The following is a 26419-nucleotide window of genomic DNA, read 5'->3' as shown; positions in this document are numbered from 1 at the left end:
GTTCATGTGTACTGAGTTGATCAGGGAACGCCTTCTTCCATCTTTGTAAACAGTGTGTGCGCATGCGCAGTCGTGTCGCACTCTAATGGAGGACATGTCTGATCGGTAATCGTCTTTTTCTGCGCTGTTTTTCTGAGTTGCGCCCTCAACACCCCTCAGCTGAGCCCGCGACACCCGTGAGTTAACTCCTCTGGTGCTCTGCTGACACACATGGTCGGGTTTTCATGCGTGTCGAGTGATTTCATGTGTGTTTTAGTGTGTGGATGTCGGTGTTTACAGTAGTTAGCCACCATGCTCGTCAAAGTTTGGAGCGGATCAATAATTCATGTAATAACACAGTTATACACTACAACAAACCGTTAATTAGACTGTGTGGATGTATTGGTTTGTGTGTGTGTCGACCTGACGCGTTGTGTTTTGTGTTTGACAGGAGTAACGTTAAGTTTGTTCATTTGAGCGGCTTTAGCCGTCGTGTGTGTTGTTGTTGTTGTTGTTTTTGAAGTGAGTTTAGATATTTCGTGTCGTAAACTTTCAGTGGTCCTGTGCAAAACCTCAAAATGAGATCATGACACATTCATAGATATGATGCTTTCTCATGATACACTCTAAAGGTTTAGATATGATGTGTTTGTCAGGCTAGCGTGAGCTAGCATGCTAGTTTGAGTTTACAGGTGCTTCAGCATTCATAACTATAACAGAAATTAATCTACTGTTTTTATTGTATACTGTGTGCTTGAATATAATAGTGCAGCGAGTGTATTTCTGTATAATGTTGATTTGATTAAAACAGTTCATTAAGTTTATTTCTGTCAGTAAAATCTATGAGCATGTTGTTAGCTATTACAGGTTACTTTATACTATTGTTTTCTACTTAAATCGATATTAATGTGCCTTATCAATCCTTTTATTGTTTTGTTTTCCCGGAATTATTTGTATTTAGTTGCTCCCACAAGTTGTATGCCTAATATGTATACTTTTTTCTGTCCTTTTGATGACTCCTGTACTTTTTATATATAATCTTTAAAATATTTATAATTAAAAATGTATAATTATTTTATTAATTATTATGTGTATATTTATGTTTAATTTAACCCAAATTGCTTTATATTTTACTTGTGCAAATATTTTGGATCACTTTAAATTAGCATAATTACATATGTGTATAAAATGTGTTATTAGTAACTTCTCTTGTCTAGTAGTGGTAGGTAGTTATAGTGATGGTGGTTTGCATGTGGAGTTTATTAGTCTGGAGTAAGAAGACACTTACCAGTAATACAAATGTAATTGGTGGTGCTGGTTTGTGCCAGGTTTTCTCACAGAATTAAGCTACTTTAACACCATTGTCGTGGGTTGATTTTCATGCCTGCGGTTTTAAGCGACCCCAATAACATGATATTTAGCCCCGGAGTGTGATCCCTCTCGAAATGTGATTGGGCAAGTTTTGAGTAGCAATTGGGTGGGTTTTGTTATGAGAACCCGGCATCCCTGGTGTTGGTTTGTGTTGCTGTGGTGTGGTTGTTTTTCAAAAAAGCATGAGTATATGTTGCGTATTGTGTTTTGTTTATGTGTTTGTTGCTGAAATCTTCATCTTTCTGTTTCTTTTACAGTCAAAGTGGCAGAATGGCTTCGGACTCAGTCTCTCAAAGCTCCCAGAGTCCTGTCACCAGGATCATGACCTTTCACCCCACAAAAGAGGAGTTCAAAGACTTCAACAGATACATTGCATATATGGAGTCGCAGGGGGCTCACAGAGCCGGCATGGCTAAGGTTAGTGAACAGGATTTTTTGTGGTGTTGCTGTTGATCATTGAAGGTTTGCATGGCTCACTGATGTAATTGTTTGTCAGGTGGTGCCACCAAAGGACTGGAAGCCCCGGCGCACGTACGATGACATTGATGATCTGGTGATTCCCGCACCGATTCAACAGGTGGTCACTGGCCAATCAGGTCTCTTCACGCAGTACAACATCCAGAAGAAGCCGATGACCGTCCGCGAGTTTCGCAAAACTGCCAACACAGACAAGTGAGCAGCAAACGCTGAGATAATTAGATACAGTTCACTCCTGATGCCCTAAGAATTAGCCATAATTAGCTTCTTAATAAATGTTCCTGCTGCTATTATGCAGGATTAATCAATGCAAATTATTTTAAAATAATAAAAACATTCTCCACCAATGTCGTGACTTTTTCTTTTTTGTCGATGTAACTACATTGCTATTCAGAAGTTTGGGGTCCGCATTTGTTTGATCAAAAAATACAGAAAAAACGCTAATATTGTGAAATATTACTATAATTAAAAATAAGTGCTTTCAAATTAAATCTATTGTAAAATGTAATTTATTCCTGTGATGTTCGGCTGTATTTTCAGCATCATTCCTCCAGTTTTCAGTGTCACATGATCTTCAGAAATCATTCTAATATGATGATTTGCTGCTCAAGAATTTTTTATTATTATTATCAATGTTGAAAACAGTTGTGCTGCTTCATATTTTTGTGAAAATTTTCTTTTCTTTTTTTTGTTCAATAATAGAAAGTTCAAAAGAACAGCATTATACTCGAAAACGTATGTGACATTATAATTTGATCATTTTAAAACATCCTTGAAACTAATAATTTGCTAGTTCAAACCCCAAACTTTTGAATGGTAGTGTAAGTTTTAATATCTTGATTCATTAAAGTAAATCCCTAATAAAATGGTTGTCTAACTCGACTGCAGGTTCTGTAATCCCAGATATGCTGATTTTGATGAACTAGAGAGGAAATATTGGAAGAATTTAACATTCAATCCACCTCTATATGGGGCAGATGTCAGTGGAACCCTCTATGATCCAGTGAGTAATCTGCCCTTTTTATTAATGAAATATTTTGTATTCACTATTATGTTTCAGGTACAGGTGTTGTTTCGAGTTTGATAATACTATTGTGTTATACAGTGAATATAAATCTGTTTCTGACTGTATACAGGACGTGACGGAGTGGAATATTGGCCGTCTGAACACTATTTTAGACATGGTGGAGAGAGAGAGTGGAATCACAATCAAAGGAGTCAACACTCCGTATCTTTATTTCGGGATGTGGAAAAGCACGTTCGCCTGGCACACAGAGGACATGGATCTCTACAGCATCAACTACCTTCACTTTGGAGAGCCCAAATCCTGGTAATGTCACAACTTGTATGTATTGGAATGTAATAAATCATGTTTTTGGACAACATGTTTGCTGTTATTCTAGTTTATTTATAGTATATTTTGTTATTCTCAGTTGAGACTTTTTGGCAGATTCATTTATAAAGCTCATTTGTTGATATTCACTACCTTTCAGAAGTTAAGATTGTTTTTTTTTTTTTTTTTCTGAAGGATCATGTGACACTGAGTAATGATTCTGAAAACTCAGCTTTGATCCCAGGAATAAATTACATTTGAAAATAGAAATCATTTTTTTTTATATATTACAATAACACAGTTTTTATAGCATTTTTGATCAAATAAATGCAGCCTTGTTGAGCAAATGACACTTTTTTTCAGTTTAAAAGAGCTTACTGACCCTAGTAATATTCATACTGTCCGAGAGAGATTTTAAAAGCATTATGACTTGGTCTTGAATTGAAATCGGCTCTTCTGCAGGTACATTGTGCCTCCAGAACATGGGAAGCGATTAGAGCGTCTTGCTAAAGGTACAGTAGTCTTCTGAAAACATCCCATTTATTGCTCCTCCTCTTCAGCAGCTCATTAACTCCGTACTCTTTTCATTTTCATTCATGCAGGATTTTTTCCTGGAAGTGCCCAAAGTTGTGAAGCTTTCCTGCGCCACAAAATGACATTAATTTCGCCGTCAATTCTGAGGAAGTATGGAATACCCTTTGAGAAGGTGAGTTACTTGATCTTTATCATCTTATCTTATGTCATTGCTGATTTTATCTCATGATTTGACTTCTTTCTGCTTGATTTGTCAGGTCACACAGGAAGCAGGCCAGTTCATTGTGTCCTTCCCCTTTGGATATCACGCTGGGTTTAACCATGGCTTCAACTGTGCAGAATCCACCAACTTCGCCACACAGCGCTGGATCGATTACGGAAAGCTGGCAACATTAGTATGTTATTTCACATGCATCTTTTACATTAGGACACGTATGTTAAAGTATGTTATTGCAGATATGTTTTTGTTTGTTGATGTGCGTCTCTTTCTCAGTGCTCCTGCCGGAAGGACATGGTGAAGATATCCATGGATGTGTTTGTTCGCAAGTTCCAGCCAGAACGCTATAAACTTTGGAAAGCAGGAAAGGACAGTGCACCAATAGACCACTCAAAGCCCACGCCAGAGGCAGCAGAGTTCCTGACAGATGGAAAGACGGAGAAAGAGACAGGAGAGCTCGGTGATAGCAGCAAAGCAGAAACACAGGAGAAGAGAGGAGAAGCAGAGGCTGAAGAAGAGCTGAACGCAAACACGGATGGTGGAGAGGAGGACAAATCTGATATTTTGAAAAGGGAAACCGATGGTGCGAAGGAGAAAGCAGAAGCAGAGAAAGGAGGTCTGGAGGTAGAGGAGAAGAAGCCTGTTCGGGATGAAGAACCGAGCGGCACTTCACAGCAGATCAACAGGTGTGTCAAAAGAAAATACGTGGCTGTTTTACGACCTCCATCTGAGATACTGATGGCGTATTTTTTAGTGGCTATGTGAATGTATTTGTACAGAACCATTCATGCTGTGCTTTATTGTGTGGACCTCAATGTGACCTCAAGTGCCTCATTGTTTATATGTAGCACAATAGAAAGTTTAGTTTTTTGTTTTTAGTCTTCTGATTTCCCTTCTCTTCATACAGTAGTAGTCCAAAGCAGAATGTGGGGCAGAAGCGGCTCAGACCCAGTCCTGACGATGGAGCAAAAGAAGACGACAATCAAGTGAAGTTAGAAGAAGAGGAGGAATTTGAGAAGAAGAAAGCCAAACTCAGCCAGACTGAGACAGACGACAAGAATGAACAATCCATCTCCACTGAACCAGGTGGAGCCTCGTGTACAGCAAATTATACACGGGTGATGCGGTAATAAAAATGCTAAAACAACCAATGTGTATTTCTGCAGGTGATGTGCAAGCTGAGCAGACGATGGGGACAGAAATGCCCCCACCACAACAGAAAGAGAATCAAGCCCCTCACTGCATGGAGGTGGAGCTCTCGCCATCAGACCCCACCTCCAGCAGTGACATCACAATGCAGCAAAGAGACATCGTCCCTCCCTCTGAACCCTGCGACGTCACCTCATCCTCAGAATCCACAAACAGCATCGCTGATGATGAGGCTCCAAACAGTGATGTCACCTCTCAGTCCGAGCGTGTCACTCAAAGCTGTGATGTCCAAAGCAAGACTGTTGACATCAATCAAAACGGTGACCTCACTGATGCCCAGCAGAGTGAAGTCACATCCCATTCGTGTTCCACTGACATCACACCTCTCATATCCGTAATCAGCAGTATCTCCTCTCTACATGGCATTAATTCCGCCCAGATCTGTGATGTGTCTGCAGAACCTAGCGACAGCACGATAAATACCATCATTCATAGTCCAAGTGAGCCAGGCAGTAACTCCTCCCACACCTATGATGGCCAACCAGAGCCCAGCGACATCACGTTCAGCCATAAACACGAACCCGCCATTAACTCCACCCACACCTGTGATGCCCGACCAAAACTCAGCAACATGACCCTCAGCCCTAAACACAAACCCAATGTTAACTCCACCCACAGCTGTGATGTCAACACAGAACCCAGTGACATCAGGGTCAGCGCTGATCACGAAACCAGCATTAGCTCCACCGACAGCTTTGATGTTCAACCTGAACCCTCTGACATTACCGTCATTGCTGAACACGAACCTAGCATTAGCTCCGCCCACAGCTGTGATGTCCAACCAGATCCCAGCGATGACAACATCAGTGCTGAACACCAAACTAGCATTAGCTCCGCCCACAGCTGTGATGTCCAACCAGATCCCAGCGATGACAACATCAGTGCTGAACACGAAACCAGCATTAGCTCCGCCCACAGCTGTGATGTCCAACCAGAACCCACCGACATTACCGTCAGTGCTGAACACGAACCTAGCATTAGCTCCACCCACAGCTGTGATGTCCAACCAGATGCCAGCGACGACAACATCAGCGCTGATCACGAACCCAGCATTAGCTCCGCCCCCTGCTGTGATGTCCAACCAGAACCCAGTGATGACCATATCAGTGCTGATCATGAACCCAGCATTAGCTCCGCCCACAGCTGTGATGTCCAACCAGAACCCACCGACATTACCGTCAGTGCTGACCACAAACCTAGTATTAGCTCCGCCCACATGCATGATGTCATCACTGAACCCAGCAGCAGCACCATCAACCTTAATCTCGGTGAGTCGCAGTGTAGCTCTGCGTCAGTGACCGGCAGCCAGGTGTGTCCACCTGCAGTCCAGCACATCTTCCAGAGAACACTGAGCCCCGCGGAGGTCCTGCACGTCCACAGCTACGCTAAAGGAGATTACAGCAATTTTGAGCCACGCATTCAGCATGAGAGAGACCAAGACAGCGACTCTGATAGCGAGTCTCAAGAGGACTGCAAGGTGTGTACGTGCTGTCTGACTCACTATTCACTAAATTAATAGAGCTCCACTGAAGTGGCATTATTTTGTAGAACATCCTCTAAGTTTGCATCACCCTGGTTTGCTTGACAGAATGCTAATAGGGTGTTTCCACTGGTTTTTGGAAAGTAAGCAGTTTGATTCTTACATATTTTGTTCATCATGATAATCTTCACACATGGACACAACTTTGATCAATTTGAACTGCCTAAAAAATCCTAAATTAAGATATAAACAAACTACACCACAATCACTCAACTTCAGTTACCATTACTAAGCTCTTTAAGTCTTTATTTAAAAAAATATATATATAAAATTGCAAGTGCACTGATTAGTCTTTAAAAGCGACTAGTGAGTAGTTGAGTTTACTCGTTTGGCACAATGACATTCAATGCCTCTGTAGTCCCATTTAGCCTCTTGTTAGCAACCATATTTTTAAGACAAGTAAAGACTTAAAAAAAAAAAAAAACATTAGTGAGGTGTTACTCGTGCATTGTATGTTGTAAAATAAAACGTGAAAAAATCTTGAGGTTGAGATCACCACAGACATTATTTCAGGCATTTAACCAAAAAAAACCATTGACAATGGAACCATAAGGTTTTTGGACTCCTTTCCTGCAGCAGTTTATAGATCAAATCAGTTAGCAATGTAAACACATCCACAAAATTAACGCTAGATGTATTTCTCCTTCTTGAATGCCTGTGCTGTAGATTGTGGAGAATGCAGAAGACTCCTTCATGCTTAATCACTCCACTACACAGTCCCAGCTATTTAAAATGATGAAATTGCTCTCAACTGCATCACATGTTTGGATAGATGCCCGCTTACAGCACACTTCATCATCTGATGAATAACTCCTGCCACCAATTAATGAAGAGCATGAACATCTCTCTTAATAGTTTGTGTGCCTCCTGCTTCCAGGAGTAGACGTAGCGTGATGCTTATCACTCAAGGCCACATAATGATATAATGAGCTAGTTTACATGGATAGGAAAGTGATGACAAGAATGACTATAACTGCATTTAAATACTCAACAATAACAGTGACAGTATGCATTTTCATGCATTTAGCTCTGTAATTGGGAGTAGATAGTGAAGGAGATGCAGATTTGCAGAACAAAAACATGTTCTGAATTCATCCATGATTATATGCACATTTTCTTTTTTTCCAGATTTAATTGGGTATTTCTGTTACATCATCACAAAGCCACTGCAGTTCCATCATAAATTATTAGGGGGTTTGCGAGCTCTTGTTTTGGAAACCCTGTAGGATCTCGAGTGTGTGGTTGTGTGTAATGAGTGTGAGTTTCTGTTGTCCTGCAGAAAGAAGATGAACACCCAGTGGAAGCTCAGCACAGACTTCCCAGACTCCCCAGGCACCATCCTCTGATGAAGGACAGCATCAGTGACGAAGGTCAGATTGTGTGGCTCTGTTGTTACTGTTAACAAGAATTAAAATATGGTAACAAATCATTTTCAGTAATTGAAATAAAACTGAAACAAAAATAAAAGCTAAGTAGATAAATCCAATAAAGCTAAATATAAATATAAAAAAATGAATAAAAATTACGAAAGCACAGAAAAATCTAACTAAAATTAAAAGAAATAATGAAATTATATAAAACATTATGATCATTTAAAATCTATATTAAAAGTATATAAATAATGCTAAGTTAACACTGATGTTTGATCTGTCATTAGTGTAACGGACCACTTTCCAGGATCAATGTACTGCTTACGTATGTTTACTAAAATCCCAGTACTTCACAAACTCCTGGTATATAACTGCCATGAAATATATATATATATATATATATATATATATATATATATGTGTGTGTGTGTGTCATGTGTGAGTGTGTCATGTGTGGTTCAGGTATACCCTGTGTTATGGGGTCATAATATCCCTACAAAGATGGCCGTATCCAAAATCCTTGACCTTGTGGGGACATTTTTGGTCTCTATGAGGAAAAAAAGCTTTTAATCATACAGAATGTAGTTTTTTGTAAAATCAAAAATTGCAGAAAGTTTCTTGTGAGGAGTAGGTTTAGGTGTAGGGTGTGGTAGGGCGATAAAAATACAGTTTGTACAGTTTAAAAACCAGTGCTACTATAAAACTATACTCATTGTAGTCTGAAATGCATCAGAAGTGTGTAATTCCTGCACACTAGCACAACCGAACAGAATGACAAATGTTTGCACATTGTGCAAAATGACTGTCCTGCCCTGGACTCTTCAGAAAGTGACCATATGAATGCTTTACTTAGAGTTACCACTGCAAATTAAACTGGAATACAAAGTATTATAACCACATAAATATACCATAAATCACATTGCAAAAGCATCTTTAGCATGAAGAATGATGTGTTGGATTGTGTGTGCATGCGCAGAGCTGCAGGATCAGGCTGCGTCCGAGGAGGACGGGCTGGACGGTGAGGCCTGGGCACGACCTTTGGCCCAATTGTGGCAGAATAGACCGTATAATCCAGAAAGAGAGAGAGAATACAACAGAGAGATGGGTCTGCGGCCTCCATACTGCGCTGTGTGTGCGCTCTTCCAGGCACATCAGCGGGTAAGCCGGCCTGTTTCAAGGATCTGTGTTTATCTGTTTCCTGTCACTGGAGTATATCAAATGTCTGACACTTCCTGTGGTTTCCTGTTTATGTGTTTGTGTTCAGTCTGAAGGGGGCGAGAGCGAGCCGACCGTGGTGCTCCCCGGCGGTCAGATGAGGACCAAGCCTCTGATTCCAGAGAGATGTTTCACCACCACCACCGAGGACAGCGCAGACGTCCAGCCGTCCACACCTCACCTGGAGGAGGACGGCACCAGTCTGCTCGTCAGCTGCTCCCTGTGCAGTGTCCGTGTGCACACTAGTGAGTACTGAGCTGACAACCCTAACTATCACAGTACTGGTTCGTTTCCTCATCGAGTAACTGTTTGTGGTGCCTGATCAAAAAGGGAGTCAGTTTGGAGTCATTAAGTTTGTTTCTTTTTTTACTTGTTTTTTTAAAGAAAATAATTCTTTTATTCAGCAAGTATGCAAAAAAAAAGTGACAATAAAGACTTTTAGAATGTTACACAAGATTTATCGTTTCACTCTGAAGACTGGAGCAATGATGCTGGAAATTCAGCTTTGCATCACGGAAATAAATTACATTTTAAAATATATTAAAATAGAAACTGTTATTTTAGATTGTAATAATATTTTACAATTTTATTTTATTTTATTGAATTTTTGATCAAGTAAATGCAGCCATGGTGAGACTTTCAAAAATCTCACTGACCTCAAACGGTTTTGTAGTTTGTCTGGTTATAACATTGACTAGAATATAATATCTTCTATTTTGATTCCTTAATTGAGGGTTTACCTAATAAGAAAATATGCAGTTATGGAACAAGTGCCTAGCATTAATTGTGAACTCCTTCACTACTGTTTGAAGAGCATCCCAAGATGCACTCTTGATAAAAAGGACAGATAAAGATTCTCTTCATAGTTTCCAACATACAGTGGCAGAAAAAGGTGTATTTGAATAGTCTGTTTCACTTGTGCTGTTTGTTCTAGGTTGTTACGGTGTGGCTCCAGTAAGAGTCTCCAAAGACTGGAAATGTGCTCGCTGTAAAGCCAACGCTCTCGCCGAGGTACACCTAAACAGCTTCACATGTAGTGGCCTAAATAATATTAGGACACTTAAAAAAAAAAATAGTTTACCCAGAAATTCTGTGAACCTACTCTATTTTTTTTTAATGTTTTGCGTTATCAGTGTGTTTTCCTTTAATATTTATGAATGTTTCTTGTTGCTGTTTTAAGTCTGGCTTAAGTGTCCAAATAATTTTCGGGCTACTGTGCACCTGGATTAAACATAATTATATGCTAGTCTTTCACCTCTCCATTAAATGACGTAGTGGGATGAATTGTTAACTGATGATGCTTGAATCTGTGATTCTTGGCAGAGTTGCTGTCTGTGTTCGTTGAGAGGTGGAGCATTGCACAGAGCCAATAATGGCAAGTAAGTAAAATGGAAGTCCACTAGAAGGCAGAAGTGAAAAACCATGAACCACACTGACCCCTGAACAAGAAGTTATCCTGATCTTGAATTGTTAGAAGTGAGCTTATGTGGATATTGTGTGCTTCAGATAAACAATAACCTCATTTATTACACAATTCTGGTTTGAGATCATATTCATTTCACAATCAAAATAAAGAAATGGGATATTAAATTTAAAGGAATTTAATTTAGGAATTTAAAGGAAGTGATGCCTATAATCTTTTTTTTTTCCTTCCATGTTGACATAATTATTCATGACTGTTTATAATAGTTATAATAAATTATATATAATTTGTACTATAATGTATCATTCATTATAAAACATTTAGAATTGAACTGAATCTTTATTGTCATTGTATGTACACAGTGGTACAAGCAACGAAATGGGGTTGTAATTTTTTTACAGTAATTTTTATTACTGGAGTACAAACAGCCTGTATTTGAGTAATTCACAGTAGAAGATCACAGGGAATAATTAGGGGCTTTCACACTGGGTAGTTAAAGGAACCACGGTGGTCCCCTGAGAACAACATTTCCCCCTAGGGGCCATTTTCTTGGTTGCATTTGCAATGAAAAAAGTGCTGTATTTAGCAAGGTCATCAAGTGGAGGATGTAGAAGTACTCCATCTATCACTGTTTTCCATGTTTGTAGAGTAAATTAATGTAAATGGCAGGCGGAGGTGTTTTATACAGAATGCATTCACCTTACATTTATGTCACTGGTAGTTCCTGTTGTGTTGGGTTAGACCCTGCTCTCAAGTAAGCACTAAAATAGTCCCCCTGAAAGGTGTTTCTGTAACTAAAATCATTCCCGGTTCCTGCTATGCGAACACGTCAAAAAGCAGATATTTCCGTCAGTAATTATAGGAACTATGAAATGTCCCTCGAGCGCAAAAGCCCCTATTGAGAATTACAAAAAGACTCAAAGGTACAACAACAAATTACAGTAATTCAGAAAGAAAATGTATTTAGTTTTCATGATAATAGTGTCCCATAGTAAAAAAAATTAAATTATATATATATATATATATATATATATATATATATATATATATATATATATATATATATATATATATATATATATATATATATATATATAATGATTGGTTAATGTTGTGCATATTCAACAAATCATCATCCCAGGTTCCTAACATGTGTCTCCATGTGCAGATGGGTTCATGTCCTGTGTGCGGTGGCAGTGCAGGAGGCTCGCTTTGTGAACATCGCTGAACGATCACCCGTGGATCTCAGCGGCATTCCCTTACAGAGATTCAAGCTGGTGAGTTTCTGTTGCAGGGTGCAAACTGTGCAGACGTTTCACTTCTCTGAGATGTGGCTCCACCCCAAACCTCCATGAATCAACAGCTGGATGTGTCTTAAATTATACCAGACATCGTTGGTGCAAGAGAACGACTCGGTTTGCTGCTAATTCTAACTTCAGGATGTTGAATTTTACTGAAAGTGCTGACTTGGTGTTATTTATATCTACACTTGGGGCCCTTTTCTCCGGTCCCGCTTCCTCTGAGTTAACTTCCTGTGAACTGATCCCTCTTGAATGTGCTTACAGAAATGCTACTACTGCAAACGGCGAATGAAGAAAACGTTGGGGTGTTGTGTGCAGTGTTCTCACGGTCGGTGTCCCACCTCATATCACCCGACCTGCGCACAGGCCGCCGGCGTCATCATGCACCCAGACGATTGGCCCTTCGTCGTCTATGTCACCTGTTGCCGCCACAAAGGGCCTGTACAATCAGAGGTATTGCACTTTGAAATAGTTAGTCAAAACCCCCTAAAAAAACACACCGACACCCAGATCAAATGAAAGACTTGAAGCAGGGAAGTTTCATTGTGTTTCCCATACATTGATTTATTTGTGGCGACCCACTACAATAATCAAAACTGACCACCACAAATAGATTTTTACAAAAGCCCATTACTTTGTTGAATAAACATTAGCACTGCGCGAGTCAGTCGAAACCCGGTGCAGGTGTTTTTATATCCCTGTATTTCTGAAGGAGCCAACGGTCTTCTGAAAATGATGGATGTCATTTTCATTTCATCTGGTCTGTAATGCCTGAGCAGCATTTGTGAGCGCACTTATTTGGTAATAATTCGGTAAAATTACCAGGGAAACCTCTATCTCTCCTGTTCTACAAGCGCCTCCTGCTGGCAGAGAATAGAATGTCGGATTTAAATGAACGCTGTTATTAAAGTAGTTAATCGTTAGCATTAGCGCGGTATAATGAGCATTATATAATGAACAATATAATGAGCATTAGAATTACGTTTCTTTATTAACTATGTAATGCTCCTATAACTTTTGTTAGTGTAAAAAAACAGGAGGACATGATGATATTTAAAAAAAGGCTTTTAAATGAATTGTGAATCTAAAATATGCATTTTAGAGAATTTACAAAAGTGTTAATATATTTTGTTTGTTTGTCTCAAATTAGTCAGAAAATCAGTTCTGGGATTTTTTTTCTTCTTCAGCTAACAGTTGTTATTATTGGCTTTAAAATTCAAAAGCCCTTTAAAATTAAATATGCACACAATTTGGATAAAAACATTTTTTAATTAGCATGTTTTTGTATTTTGCTTTGGTACTGAAATTGTTACAGAGAACTGTGACAACACTAGTTCGTAGCAAATCACTTAATGTGTAATTCACAGAATCATTTATTCAATCGATTCATTCAAAGCAGCGGATTCATTCAGTAGTGAATCGCTGCTGTGTGTTGCTCGGAAACGCAAGAGTTAATTGCTGGACTTTGGAACTATTTTTGTTGCCGAAATAGCAAACAATAAAATAATTGCATCTAAAATATTCACTTAATGCTTCTTGTTTAACGTTTGTATAAAATTTTGTTTTGCAATCTTGCACATATTCATGAAAACAGCTCTCTTGCGTTTGTGATGGTGCTTAATTGTATGTTATAATATAAAAATGATGTCATACTTTTTTGCAATCATATCGTGATTTTTTGACACAATTCCTCATTGAATTCTGACTGAGCTCAGCAGTATAGAAAAGAAATACAATTAGAAATAAATTATTGATTGCATTTAAAGCAGGAAGTTTTACTTCAACATATTAAAGATGTTAACAAATAAATCAGACGATGTAACAGCAATTTACTGATATCTCCACACTTGTGGTCTTGAAATAAAATCCCCAGACCATTTAGACCAAGACAAGACCGAGTACAAATGCAGTCAAGATGGAGACAAGATCTTCAGGAAATGGCCTTAAGAGCAGTTTTGAGACTCTGAAACACTAAGATTGTGCACTGTAACACACACTTCAGTAAAGTGAGATTTGACTGCTGCAGATGGCTGTACAAGTTGCCCAATAGTCTCTTCCTGTTTCCTTTTTCATGCATTTTTAAGTGTTCAAATAGAACAGCATATGAATGGCATTTTATTTCTCCAAACCATGATTAAACAATAATGTGTTTAGAACGGTGTCCATTTGAATAAAGTGTAATACAGTAAATGTAAAAATGATAATCATGACCATTTTTGGAGAAAAATAATTTGACTAACTTTAACATTTATCATGCAGCCCCATTGTAAAAAAACATCTAGCATCATTTGTGTTGCTGCTGTGACCAGTGCTCTCTCTTTCTCCACTGTAGCGTAATAAAGCAGCCATGAGAGAGCTGGGCGTGGGTCAGAAGGTCATATGCAAACACAAAAATGGACGCTACTACCAGTGTGAAGTCATACAGCTGACAAAAGCCACATTTTATGAGGTCAACTTTGACGATGGCTCCTTCAGTGATAACCTTTTCCCAGAAGACATTGTGGTAAGACATGAAATTCGATCTATTCTCTACAGCAATTTAACATAGAAAAAGTGCATTTAACTACAGTTTTAAGTAAATTATCTAATTGTCAATGGCATGGAAAACCTAGAAGTATCAGGGAATTTTGGGAACGAAATGAAGCTTCATATTTTTGTAGAAACGGGCACACTTTTTTTTATTTTCAGGATTCTTTGATTAATAGAAAGTTCAAAAGAACAGCATTTATTTGAAACCGAAATCTTTTGTTACATTATAAATGTCATTACTGGCACTCTTGATGAATAAATGTATTCATTTCTTTTTACAAAAACTTTTGAACGGCAGTGCATGACTGTCTAGTTATTATTGGCTCCTAAATACTGTATATTTAATATTTGTGTGGTTTGGTGTAGAACCGAGACTGTGCTCAGCTGGGTCCGCCGCCGCAGGGGGAAGTGGTTCAGGTCAGATGGACGGACGGTCTTGTCTATGGAGCTAAGTTCGTGGCATCTCGTGTCATTCAGATGTACCAGGTAAATGTCTAAGAGAAGAGTTCCAGCGGTTCAGTCTGCGTTTAGCCGTTTAGTAAACCACTGCTTCTCTTCAGGTGGAGTTTGAGGATGGATCGCAGCTGACTGCTAAGAGAGATGACGTCTACACACTAGACGAGGAGCTGCCCAAGAGAGTCAAATCTCGTCTGGTGAGCTCAGATGTTAAAAATACAAAGATTAAAAAAATAAAATAAAATTATGTGACAACAGTATTCCATATCTGTTAAGTTTGTCAGATGTCAGTGGCCATCAGTCCACATTATTGCAAGGTGACCAAATAAAATACTTTATACACATACAGTTTAAATCCATATTTTGCAAAAAACTGTTGTTTCTATAGAGATGATCAACGATTTTAAATTAATTGATTATTTTTAATTTGATCATTTCATTTGGAATTGTAGTTTTCTACCTCATTATAGCCAATAAGCAGTTTTTTGCTTCAAAAAACAGAGTTTGTAATGTTGTAAATCACCTCACTACTAATTGGTTTGGTTTATGGTTTATAGTTCTTTAAAGTGCCTTTATTATGCCATTTTTATGGTTCCTAATATTGTTTTGGGAGTCTCCTACAATAGGTTTACATGCATGCAAGGTTAAAAAAATGCTTTAGTTTTCTCAAATATGCATTTAATATCACTTCATTTTCCAATAATTCTCACACGATTCGTTTGAAGCAGTTCTTAGATTTTCTAAACTCCTCCTTTCCACGCCATAGTTCCATAATTTGAGCGCTTGAGAGAAAATATAAAAAACATCTATTAATAATCATACTTACTGGTTGTGATTCAGTGGAACCAGCTGGTCCACATGACGTAATAGGGGCATTTTAATAATTACTTTTTTTTAAAGTCCCTGTAGGAAAAATGAATGGAAAAAAATACTTCTGGAGAAAGTGGGTGAGGACTAATGCACTCTGTGTGTGTGTGTTTTGCATGTGTGTGATTTAGTCGAAGGCATCGGACATGCGTTTTGATGGCATGTTTGGAGAGAAGAAGGTTCAGGAGAGCAAGAGACAGAGAGTGATCAACTCCAGGTACAGAGGCGACTACATCGAACCCGTCATCTACCGAGCCATCATGGAGTAGCCCTCGATGACCCAGCCTTCACCCGAAACCACCAGCGCTCATCCAGCGTCTCCAGCACACCCTGCCAATGTCAGTAGTGTTCAGTTCACAGGGGTCGGACGCCTGGATGGGTTTGACCACTCCTCAGTCGACCATCTATTCTGATATATGGGTCTGGAGTCGAGGCAGGGTGTTTCACAGTGTCTTTATCAGAGAATGCAGCTTTGTCATTGGATGTGACACCCTTTTAACCTCAGCGCTGTGAAACTGTGCCACAAACACTCTAGAAACACATCAGCATGAACAGCAGGTTCATGGAGTCACTCCAAATTACTTTCGTTTGATACAGCATATTTGTAATCTCCATTTCATAAAATCTACTTTTATCAAATTGCATTAATTTATTTGACTTAATTGAGGGTGCTGTTTTTACCCGTATTTTACAGAACGGAGGTGCCATTGCCATTTTATGCATGCAGATCTCCTTTTTTAAGATCTACACTGTCATAAATTGTGCAGTTGAGATCCTGAATATTGTACATTATTTGGAACATAATGAATTCAGTGTGTCTTAGAGTCATTTTTTTTACAAGCCTATTTATTACTGGTGCTTTACAAAAGTCGATTTTGCAGTATGAGTTCCAGTGCTGTTGAAGTCTGACACGGATAGGTGTGTTCTGGTTTTGTAAAGAGGACTGCGTAGATACTGAAATGCCAAGGATCTTTCACATATTGCATGTTTCACAGCTGTTCAAGCCCTGCCTTGTACTCTGGTTCAATACACTTTCATTCAGACGTTTCTATTAATGTAGCTTCTTACTGCTGTCCACATTTTATCAGAAGCCCCTACGGTTTTAATAAGCTATTTTTGCACTTCTCAGCTGTACTTTTATGAACTGTCATCTTTGTCCTTGCAGTAGCCAAGCTCTAGAGACCGAAATGCATTCATGAAAGCTGAGGAGGATGTTGTTAGGACTGTCTAGCTGACAGGATTTGCAGAAAGGAAGGTTGCTGTAGTCCTTCAGTTGTTCGAAAGATAGATAGATAGGGCTAATCTTCACTATAAAAAAAGAAAAATATAAAAGATTTTTTTCTATCAAGAAGCCTATTTTATTGCTTTGTTTTATAATACATGTTTAATGTTCATATACTGTGAGATAGAGTTGTATGTAGTTAATTTAAGAAATCTTGAGCTTTCGGCACGTTTCTTCTGCCTCTCGTGTTGCTTTCAAACATGAGCCTCGTTCTCACTGCACTTCTGAATGCAGAGGCTCTAGGACTTCCATACATGTATTTTGTAAAAATCATTAATGTGCATCAGTAAAAGATGTGAGCTGACATGTTTCTTACACTGGAGTGTCTTTTTTTCCATTCACATTGAACATTTTCTGCGTTAAACAACAGACACAAGATTTACTGATTTAATAATGTATTGCATTTTATTTCTCTGTAAATATGTCAGAGCAATATTGTGGTTACCACCAGCATACCATAGTCAGCACCATGGAATATACAGTATTGTTCAAAATAATAGCAGTACAATGTGACTAACCAGAATAATCAAGGTTTTTTGTATATTTTTTTATTGCTACGTGGCAAACAAGTTACCAGTAGGTTCAGTAGATTCTCAGAAAACAAATGAGACCCAGCATTCATGATATGCACGCTCTTAAGGCTGTGCAATTGGGCAATTAGTTGAATTAGTTGAAAGGGGTGTGTTCAAAAAAATAGCAGTGTGGCATTCAATCACTGAGGTCATCAATTTTGTGAAGAAACAGGTGTGAATCAGGTGGCCCCTATTTAAGGATGAAGCCAACACTTGTTGAACATGCATTTGAAAGCTGAGGAAAATGGGTCGTTCAAGACATTGTTCAGAAGAACAGCGTACTTTGATTAAAAAGTTGATTAGAGAGGGGAAAACCTATAAAGAGGTGCAAAAAATGATAGGCTGTTCAGCTAAAATGATCTCCAATGCCTTAAAATGGAGAGCAAAACCAGAGAGACGTGGAAGAAAACGGAAGACAACCATCAAAATGGATAGAAGAATAACCAGAATGGCAAAGGCTCAGCCAATGATCACCTCCAGGATGATCAAAGACAGTCTGGAGTTACCTGTAAGTACTGTGACAGTTAGAAGACGTCTGTGTGAAGCTAATCTATTTTCAAGAATCCCCCGCAAAGTCCCTCTGTTAAAAAAAAGGCATGTGCAGAAGAGGTTACAATTTGCCAAAGAACACATCAACTGGCCTAAAGAGAAATGGAGGAACATTTTGTGGACTGATGAGAGTAAAATTGTTCTTTTTGGGTCCAAGGGCCACAGGCAGTTTGTGAGACGACCCCCAAACTCTGAATTCAAGCCACAGTACACAGTGAAGACAGTGAAGCATGGAAGTGCAAGCATCATGATATGGGCATGTTTCTCCTACTATGGTGTTGGGCCTATTTATCGCATACCAGGGATCATGGATCAGTTTGCATTTGTTAAAATACTTGAAGAGGTCATGTTGCCCTATGCTGAAGAGGACATGCCCTTGAAATGGTTGTTTCAACAAGACAATGACCCAAAACACACTAGTAAACGGGCAAAGTCTTGGTTCCAAACCAACAAAATTAATGTTATGGAGTGGCCAGCCCAATCTCCAGACCTTAATCCAATTGAGAACTTGTGGGGTGATATCAAAAATGCTGTTTCTGAAGCAAAACCAAGAAATGTGAATGAATTGTGGAACGTTGTTAAAGAATCATGGAGTGGAATAACAGCTGAGAGGTGCCACAAGTTGGTTGACTCCATGCCACACAGATGTCAAGCAGTTTTAAAAAACTGTGGTCATACAACTAAATATTAGTTTAGTGATTCACAGGATTGCTAAATCCCAGAAAAAAAAAAATGTTTGTACAAAATAGTTTTGAGTTTGTACAGTCAAAGGTAGACACTGCTATTTTTTTGAACACACCCCTTTCAACTAATTGCCCAATTGCACAGCCTTAAGAGCGTGCATATCATGAATGCTGGGTCTTGTTTGTTTTCTGACAATCTACTGAACCTACTGGTAACTTGTTTGCCACGTAGCAATAAAAAATATACTAAAAACCTTGATTATTCTGGTTAGTCACATTGTACTGCTATTATTTTGAACAATACTGTATATATCAGCTGGTAGATTAAAGCACAAGTCTCTCAGATGATGTAGAGTTAGCGTGCGATGTGATGACGATGCGTCCAGTTCTTGGGATCCAACACTGATGTCCAGCTACGAGCACAGCAACCACTCCCGAATCGTCAATGAGCTGCACTGTTGCAGAAGTCACACCAAAAGGGTCACCCTTAGAACCAGTCGTGTGGTAAATGTACGCAGGATAGGTTCCGTATCAGCATGCACTCATACCTGTTTAGTTTTAGAGTAGTAGGAACAGAAATATGTGGAAACAAAAAGAACACAAACACAAACACACACACATATAATGCCAAAGCGAAGCGACAAACATTACATATAACATTTTACACACACACGAACAATGACACAACAAGACAGATAAAACAACATTAATCACAATTGTTACATGTAAACATTATGGTTTTCAGTTTCATTTCATCATTTTATAAACAAATAAATACATTAGATCCAGGGGAAACTCAGCATTGGAAACCTGGAGAGAAGTAAATAATTAATCATTAATCATTGTTCGTCCTTAGCAGCAATTCGTCTGATAGAGCTTACACCTGTTGGACAAATTCACAGCGAAAACGGTATCATTAACAACCTAAGGAACAGATATTGTGAATTTTGGTTAATTTTGATTCTCCGGAAGCAAGTGAACAATCACTAAATAAATAATCGATAATTGAATCAATCAATTATTACACTCCTGACATAAGTCAGACCCTCAATCACCCTCACAGAGGTTGAAAACAAACATTGATTACAACCTTAATTTTAGAAAGGGTACCCTTAGTCTATAAAAAGAAAATCTATTGTGCATTGAGAGATATTGTTAGTATAAGCAAGCTGCAACAGGGGCTTCACTTGTGCAAGATGCTTCCATCGAGTCAAGCCTGGCTCGATTTCAATGAGTAGAGAGAAAAGTTGGAGTAGTCAGCAACACTGAGTAAGGACCTTCATACCTGGAAGACATTGGACCTAAATTCCCTATTTCTGAACCATTACTTTGTCCCCCACTTGTACAGGATTTTAGCCGTTAAATTAAATGCAGCAGTCTTTAAGTCTCCCGCAATTTGGACGCTGAGGGCACTGAACGGGCATCCTTAAATTCGCATAATGTGTACCCATGATCAGAGGGTACGAAAATAAAATCTACCTGTCAATGTGTAAAAGGTCCTCGCGGGCGAGGACTGTGGCTTATTGATATCATACCTCTTCATAATCGTGGCTTTGTTTGTAAATGATGGATATATCTGGACAGTCTGTCCCTCACAGTTCGTAACATCTCTGGTCAAAACCATGTTTGTTGTAACATAGTATTAGTTTTATGAACCCCTTGATGTGCAATCCTGTGGTATAGATCAATTAATATCTGCTAGGCGGAACACCCTTTTCATTTAGAGCATTAATTCCTTCTTCAGTTAAAATAGCTCCTAACCTTTTTGACATATTTCATTATCTTCATTTGTGTACAATTTAGAAAGGGTTTCTGATCCTGCACAATTTGGATGAACAGGGAAAATTGCAGTTACCTCTCCAAGTGATGCACCCTTGGCCGCCTCTCACAGCCTTATCAGCTAGCGAGTTTCCTTTTGCCCACCAATCATTGAAAGTACTGTGACCTGTAACCTTGCAAACCGCAACACTGTTAGGTGAAATGTTCTTGCATGTTTCAAGAATTTCTTTAATACTGGTTTGATGACTTATTGTCGTACCGGCGGTGGTCATATAACCGCGACGTTTCCAGACAGGGCCATAACTCCGCACTACATGATAACTGTAGGCACTGTCAGTAAAAATGTTCACATAGATGGAGCTATTTTCGCTTGCAGTTAATTTAAGTGTAAAATTTAAAGCAGCTTTCAAAGCATGCAGTTCAGCGATCTGAGCACTTCCTCCCCGTAGCGACCCTTCAGCCAAGACTTCGACCCTCCTCCCCTCTACTACCGCCCAACCTGTGTAGTGTGCTTCCCCCTCATAAAAGCTGCTGCCGTCCATGAACATGTCCATGACATTTGCAAATGTCTAATTTCTGACGAAATGTCCTCTGTCACAAATAACCACCGCAGCACAGTCATGTGCACTCCCTTCGTTCTCCATCAGGGAGGCAGGGTTCGTCCGGTTATCTGTAACAACAGTAAGCTGAGGACTCATTAGAGCTTTTTTTTTTCACTTAGCAGGTCGCTGATTTGAGATCGATTTCACCTTTATTTCAGGTAGCAAACGTAAAAAGCGATGTGGGGTATGTAAAATAGTCTGGTTGTAGCCGACGATGTGCTCGGTGAACTTCAGTGCCCACTCTGCACAGTCCAACGCAATCAAGCATGGCATCTGTCCTTTCATAGAAGAAGGAATCACAATCGAATAATATCCAACAGTTCCAAAACTTTTGTCACCTTTATGCTGTCCCAGCACGCAGTTGTAAGCATTCTAGCCTACATGGGTCCAAATGTGGAGCGGTTTTGGTCATTTAACACAGGAGAGAGGCTAGTGCGGATTTGAGAAGAGTGAAAGGCTCAGCCATGTCTGCTGTCCACTCTAGAGGGGAAGCACCCAGAAGGCCTTCCTTAAGAGCCTCTGTTAGAGGTTCAGCCAAATCAGAAAAATCAGGAATATAAACCCGATTAAAATTAAATAGCCCCATTAATGATCTTAAACCAGTAACTGTGGTTGGCTTCTTTAATTGTGTAATTGTTATGACCCGATCTGGAAAAGGTCTTTCTCCCTCACGACCAACACTCTGACCTAGAAATGTAATAATGGTTGAAACAGCTGTGCTTTCCCTTTGTTTAGATGGAAGCCAGCCTCTTGAAGTGCTCTCAGCAGGAAAGTGAGTACACTCAGATGCTGCACCTTATTTGGAGATGTAAGAAAAATGTCATCACAATATTGAATTATAACAGACGGCACGCACGTTTCTTTTTAAAATGGTTGACTGATTGGCAACAATGGGGTTGCTTTGGTGGTCACAGCATTCAATGCGGTGTAATTTATAGTAAGCCAATAGTTATCGTCTGGCTTTTTTTACAGGCCACAGGTGAATCACATTGAGGGGCACATTTTACCACAATCCCTTTCTCGAGCTGGGTCACAATTGCCTGTGCCGCTCTCTCTTTCTCTCCGAAGAGGATACTGGAATACTGGAGGAGGTACAGGACCTGAAACATTTAGAGGTTTAATTCTGAAAAGACCAACATGAAGTTTAGAAGTTGACCACAAATCTGAAAATTTCTCAGAAAAATATTGTATCATTGGAGAGTCAGTAGACTCTTTCTCATTTGCTGTAACAGCTCCAATGTTAAATTTAGGAGTTCAATTTTTCTGACGACTGGAATGGGAACTGGCAAAATTTGACTAACTATTTGATTTAGTTAATAAAATATCTGCTTCCAATTTCTCCAATATATCCATTCCCACTACAGTGCCAACTTGACTTTCTCCAACCCAAAATGGTTTGCTTAAGTGAATAAATTATTAAGGGAATTAATTGAGACTGTGTGAAAAGACTGTCATCAGATAATCCTCGAAGAGTCATGTGTTTATTTGTAAAATGTAAATTGGAGTAGCTAAATAAATATGTAGCTATCCTGATCTCAAGTGCTTTGGTCAGCCTGTGGCATCAGCAGCTTAAGCTGTGCCTGCACGTCGACTTCCTTTTCTCTGCATCACCTCTATTTTGAGAGCGAAGCCGAAGGGGGGGGGGGGGCAACTTTGCTGGCCGTTGCTGAAAAGAGGAACCTTTTCAAACATTTTAAAACCCTCGCTCTCCATCTCGCTCAGGGCACCTATTTACTTAGTGGCCTGTTTCCTGACAATTATAACAGGTAATTACAGAGACAGAGGGCGATCCAATCGCATCATCTGCTCTTTTCGTTTGGTCAACAATATCTTGAGCTCTGGTTCCCCACGTGTGCAGTGTGTAACAGTATATGAGATTTCAAATCAACAGCTTCTTTCGTATCAACAAACTCTTTCAAAGCTTGAGTGAAATGCTCAGTATATTTAACAAAGGGCTCGTTAGTGCCCTGTCTGATCAATGTTACATTAGTAAAAGTTTGGATTACTGATCCAATCACCCGCAGTACTTCAGTACGCAGTTCATTAAATTGTGTATCAAAATCATTTGCGATTGTAATTTGTACAGTTAGATTTCATAATTGGCAGCGTGTTTACAATGCTAGTTAAATCACGCACACTCATAGTTCGATAGACCCCCACTTGGCCACCTGCTTATAGCATGGTAATCTTGAATATAATTTCACATATTTGCCCCACTCAGCCTCAGCTTCTTCCAAGCTGCCAGAAGAAATAACAAACTATATTCACAATTCTCAGAAATCTGTTACATTTCTGCCAGTTATATATGTCATCAATCTTAGGAGCTTTGCCTATATCGGCTCTCGGCTCCTTTATTACAAGATTTAATAAATCCCACATATCTTATCGCATCTTTAACTGCTTGCGCTAAATTATAAACCTGTACAATTCTACCATTTCTGTCTGTCAAAAACCCTTTAACTTTCCTTGTCCATAAACAACACGTGCCTATTTCTTTTGTTCTTTGTGATCAGTAATTTCCTTCAACCTGTTAACTGTCACCCCGTCCCGAATACGGGGCGCCTACGTTGACTATACTATATTACAATCAAATCCAATCTAATCTTGAAAAAACTATGTATCATTTGAAAGGTCTAAGATTCCCAAATATATTTTGCCAATATTTTTGTTGAAAATGATGTAGGAAAAGTAATAAAATTAATTTATGACAAGAGTACACCCTCAGAAATCTACATTACAAAAAAGATTTCCTCATTGCCTTTTCTCTATCACATTTTAGAAATCATCAGAAGTGATATATCACTTGAAAACATAAAATCTCAAAATTCATCCTTTAAATCCCATTTTAAAATCAGACATTACATTACCATGTAAACGGCACATCAAAATCATGTTACAAAATATTTTCAGTCATGAATTATAAAATTTTAGGTTTGTATCATGCAAATTCAAGTCTATCTTCAGAAACCTGAGTGACAGTTAAGGGGTCAAAACCCATTCACTCGTGGACCCGAAATCTCTCTAAATCCATCTTTAACCATTTTCTGTCTTATTTCTTCTACATTACATATTCATTTGGAGTTTCTTTTATTTGAACAAGTGCCATCTCATGTGCTGACAAATCCAACAAGGAAAAGGTTTATTAAATTCAGATACACTTAATTAAAATTAATTCTTTATTTATCTTATTTATCTTTACTTATTTTTATTTAATTTCTTTACTTAATTTTACTTAATTCCTACTTATTTTTACTTAATTCACCGTCTGACAATTTATTGATCTAAATTTAGTCGCAAGGTGGGGTTCTGTTTGTGTCGAAAACCGTCAAGTCTAATCCCAGAAATTATATCAAAAACAAGAGAACGGCATTCAGATCCGACCAGCACGCTGTAAGTAAACCCTCACAGCGCGTTTCTCAAAATACTGTTGCACTTTCGGTTTAACCCAAAAGTGCTCGCAATACACCCCCAGTAACCCTGCAGGATGTAAAGCGCAGATATTTATCCACACTACCAGTACCCCTCAATAGTGAACAACACATTTAATGCCGCAGATCGCCGTCTCGTCCCCCAGCGCGCGCTGATTTTTCAAATACGGTTAAACCACCGTCTACGGTTATACCACCGGCTATGCCCCAAGCTCGTTCTCTTGCTGCAGTCAAGAATAGTGAACGAGGTGGGTCCGCAGATATATCTCCTAGACCCGGCAGGCAACACCACAGAAGCCCATAAAGAGAAAAAGATGAGCTACTCACCTCTCTTTATTTTGCCTTGCTTTGCATCAAAACTTAAATGAAATGAAAACTTCAACGATCCCAGCGGTGCCTCCAAAAATTGATGCAAAAAAGAGACTTCAATCCTGGTCAGACGGTGGGGTGGTATTTTAGTATGCAAATTTATTCAAAGAATATAGGAAATGAGAATACAACTCATAACTTGCAAACAGATTAGTAAGTATTAAAATCAGCTTCAAATATAGAAAATACAAATCCCAAAATTAATATAGTTTTAAAAGCAATCCATGTATGATGGATGTTGCCCAATTAAGAGTAATACAAAATGCATTATAATATTCAAAAGTAATCAAGATGTTAAAAATAATAATACAAAGTATACAACAATACCCTGTATATCAAAAGTTATAATAGTATTCATATAATAACAAATAATATAATAATAATCATATCTGAGAAGAATAAAACCTGAGAGAAGTTCAAAGTATTCAAGTGAGCCCGGAATCAAAGATAAAGAAGGTGAGAAAAGACTAAGTCCAGCTAGAAGGGTTTAGGCTGAACTCAGTCTGATCTGAGAAAAGAAGGGTGAATTGCCTCCTCTTATAGTCCTGCAAATCTGTATCAAACTAATGCCACGTCTCCGCAGCCACGTCTCAGACAGATATCAAAACATTCGTCATCTTTCTCCGAAAATACATATGAGCTCTTGCAGCCTAATTTCAGTTCCCTATTTCTGAAGGTCAGCAATCGTCTTGTTCCCTCTTATTAAGAACCCACAGGGGGGATTAAAATAACTCCAAATAACAGACGTGTGATGGAATATGAACGCCTCCAAATCATGCGGTTTATAAGTATAGAAGTCTTCTAAGTCTAAAGTTCAGCTGAGACCTTCAGAACAGGCTGTCCTGTACTTTTAAGCACGTAGCAAATGCACACATGACAGAAGTCAAAATTTGGGTTACACCAAAAATTAAATCTGCATCTCTATAAAGTTGGTCCGCAGCAGGAAGCATGAAGTGATTATTTTGAACAATACTGTAGATTTACAAATCCCTACATCAAGATGCCTCACAAGATTATTGATCAAAAAGATTCTTTTACTCCTATTGCTATCAGCAATGATGAAGAAATGTATGAATTAGAGGTGAAGGGTAAGGAAAGATACGAGTTGTTGAAAAAGATCAACGAAAGTTTGGAAATTTGCGACATGATACCCCAATCTGATAAGGACAAATATCTTAAGAAGCTACCCATTAAGAAGAGAAAGTATGATGATAAGTTTAGAGATGGAAAGAAGGGTATGCTGTAGTAAGTCCTCGACCCAGCAAAAGTCCAGATGAGGTCAGGGGTCGGATGCTTTTAGTGCTCCTCGTCTGATCAGCTTGGTGAAGAATTCC

At 38.9% G+C, this 26419-nt stretch overlaps 1 protein-coding gene and 1 long non-coding RNA gene across 3 annotated transcripts; one reads left to right on the top strand and one right to left on the bottom strand.

Moving 5' to 3' along the window:
- Positions 1 to 41: 41 nt before the first annotated feature.
- Positions 42 to 17407, top strand: LOC128015252 (lysine-specific demethylase 4A). 2 transcript variants are annotated; one of them, XM_052598933.1, is made up of 22 exons: positions 42 to 176; positions 1608 to 1767; positions 1847 to 2022; positions 2716 to 2830; positions 2964 to 3157; positions 3623 to 3672; positions 3763 to 3866; positions 3952 to 4089; positions 4188 to 4597; positions 4822 to 4997; positions 5078 to 6597; positions 7940 to 8030; positions 9007 to 9188; positions 9295 to 9490; positions 10180 to 10256; positions 10569 to 10624; positions 11837 to 11945; positions 12234 to 12422; positions 14302 to 14472; positions 14865 to 14984; positions 15059 to 15151; positions 15953 to 17407. In XM_052598933.1, the coding sequence occupies exons 2-22, from the start codon at positions 1621 to 1623 to the stop codon at positions 16088 to 16090; spliced, it is 4452 nt and encodes a 1483-aa protein (XP_052454893.1). In that variant the 5' UTR covers positions 42 to 176; positions 1608 to 1620; the 3' UTR covers positions 16091 to 17407. The 2 variants fall into 2 exon arrangements, with proteins under 2 accessions (XP_052454893.1, XP_052454892.1); XM_052598932.1 differs by having other exon boundaries at positions 4819 to 4997.
- Positions 17408 to 22145: 4738 nt separating this feature from the next.
- Positions 22146 to 26035, bottom strand: LOC128015251 (uncharacterized). Its single transcript, XR_008183852.1, has 2 exons — positions 25044 to 26035; positions 22146 to 22388 (listed from the first exon to the last, which is right to left on the bottom strand). It is a non-coding gene; the product is annotated as an uncharacterized LOC128015251 (long non-coding RNA).
- Between the last annotated feature and the right edge of the window lie 384 nt (positions 26036 to 26419).

This window comes from Carassius gibelio, chromosome A6 (assembly GCF_023724105.1).
Source record: "Carassius gibelio isolate Cgi1373 ecotype wild population from Czech Republic chromosome A6, carGib1.2-hapl.c, whole genome shotgun sequence".
Lineage (NCBI taxonomy): Eukaryota > Metazoa > Chordata > Actinopteri > Cypriniformes > Cyprinidae > Carassius > Carassius gibelio.
This window is presented reverse-complemented; position numbering and strand designations above follow the sequence as displayed.

Bases quoted from the DNA above. Each gene is read 5' to 3' on its own strand.
- LOC128015252 (XM_052598932.1), top strand. From the start codon at position 1,621: ATGGCTTCGGACTCAGTCTCTCAAAGCTCCCAGAGTCCTGTCACCAGG. The intron at 4,090-4,187 runs GTATGTTATTTC...TCTCTTTCTCAG, and splicing joins ACGGAAAGCTGGCAACATTA to TGCTCCTGCCGGAAGGACAT. The intron at 14,985-15,058 runs GTAAATGTCTAA...GCTTCTCTTCAG, and splicing joins GTGTCATTCAGATGTACCAG to GTGGAGTTTGAGGATGGATC.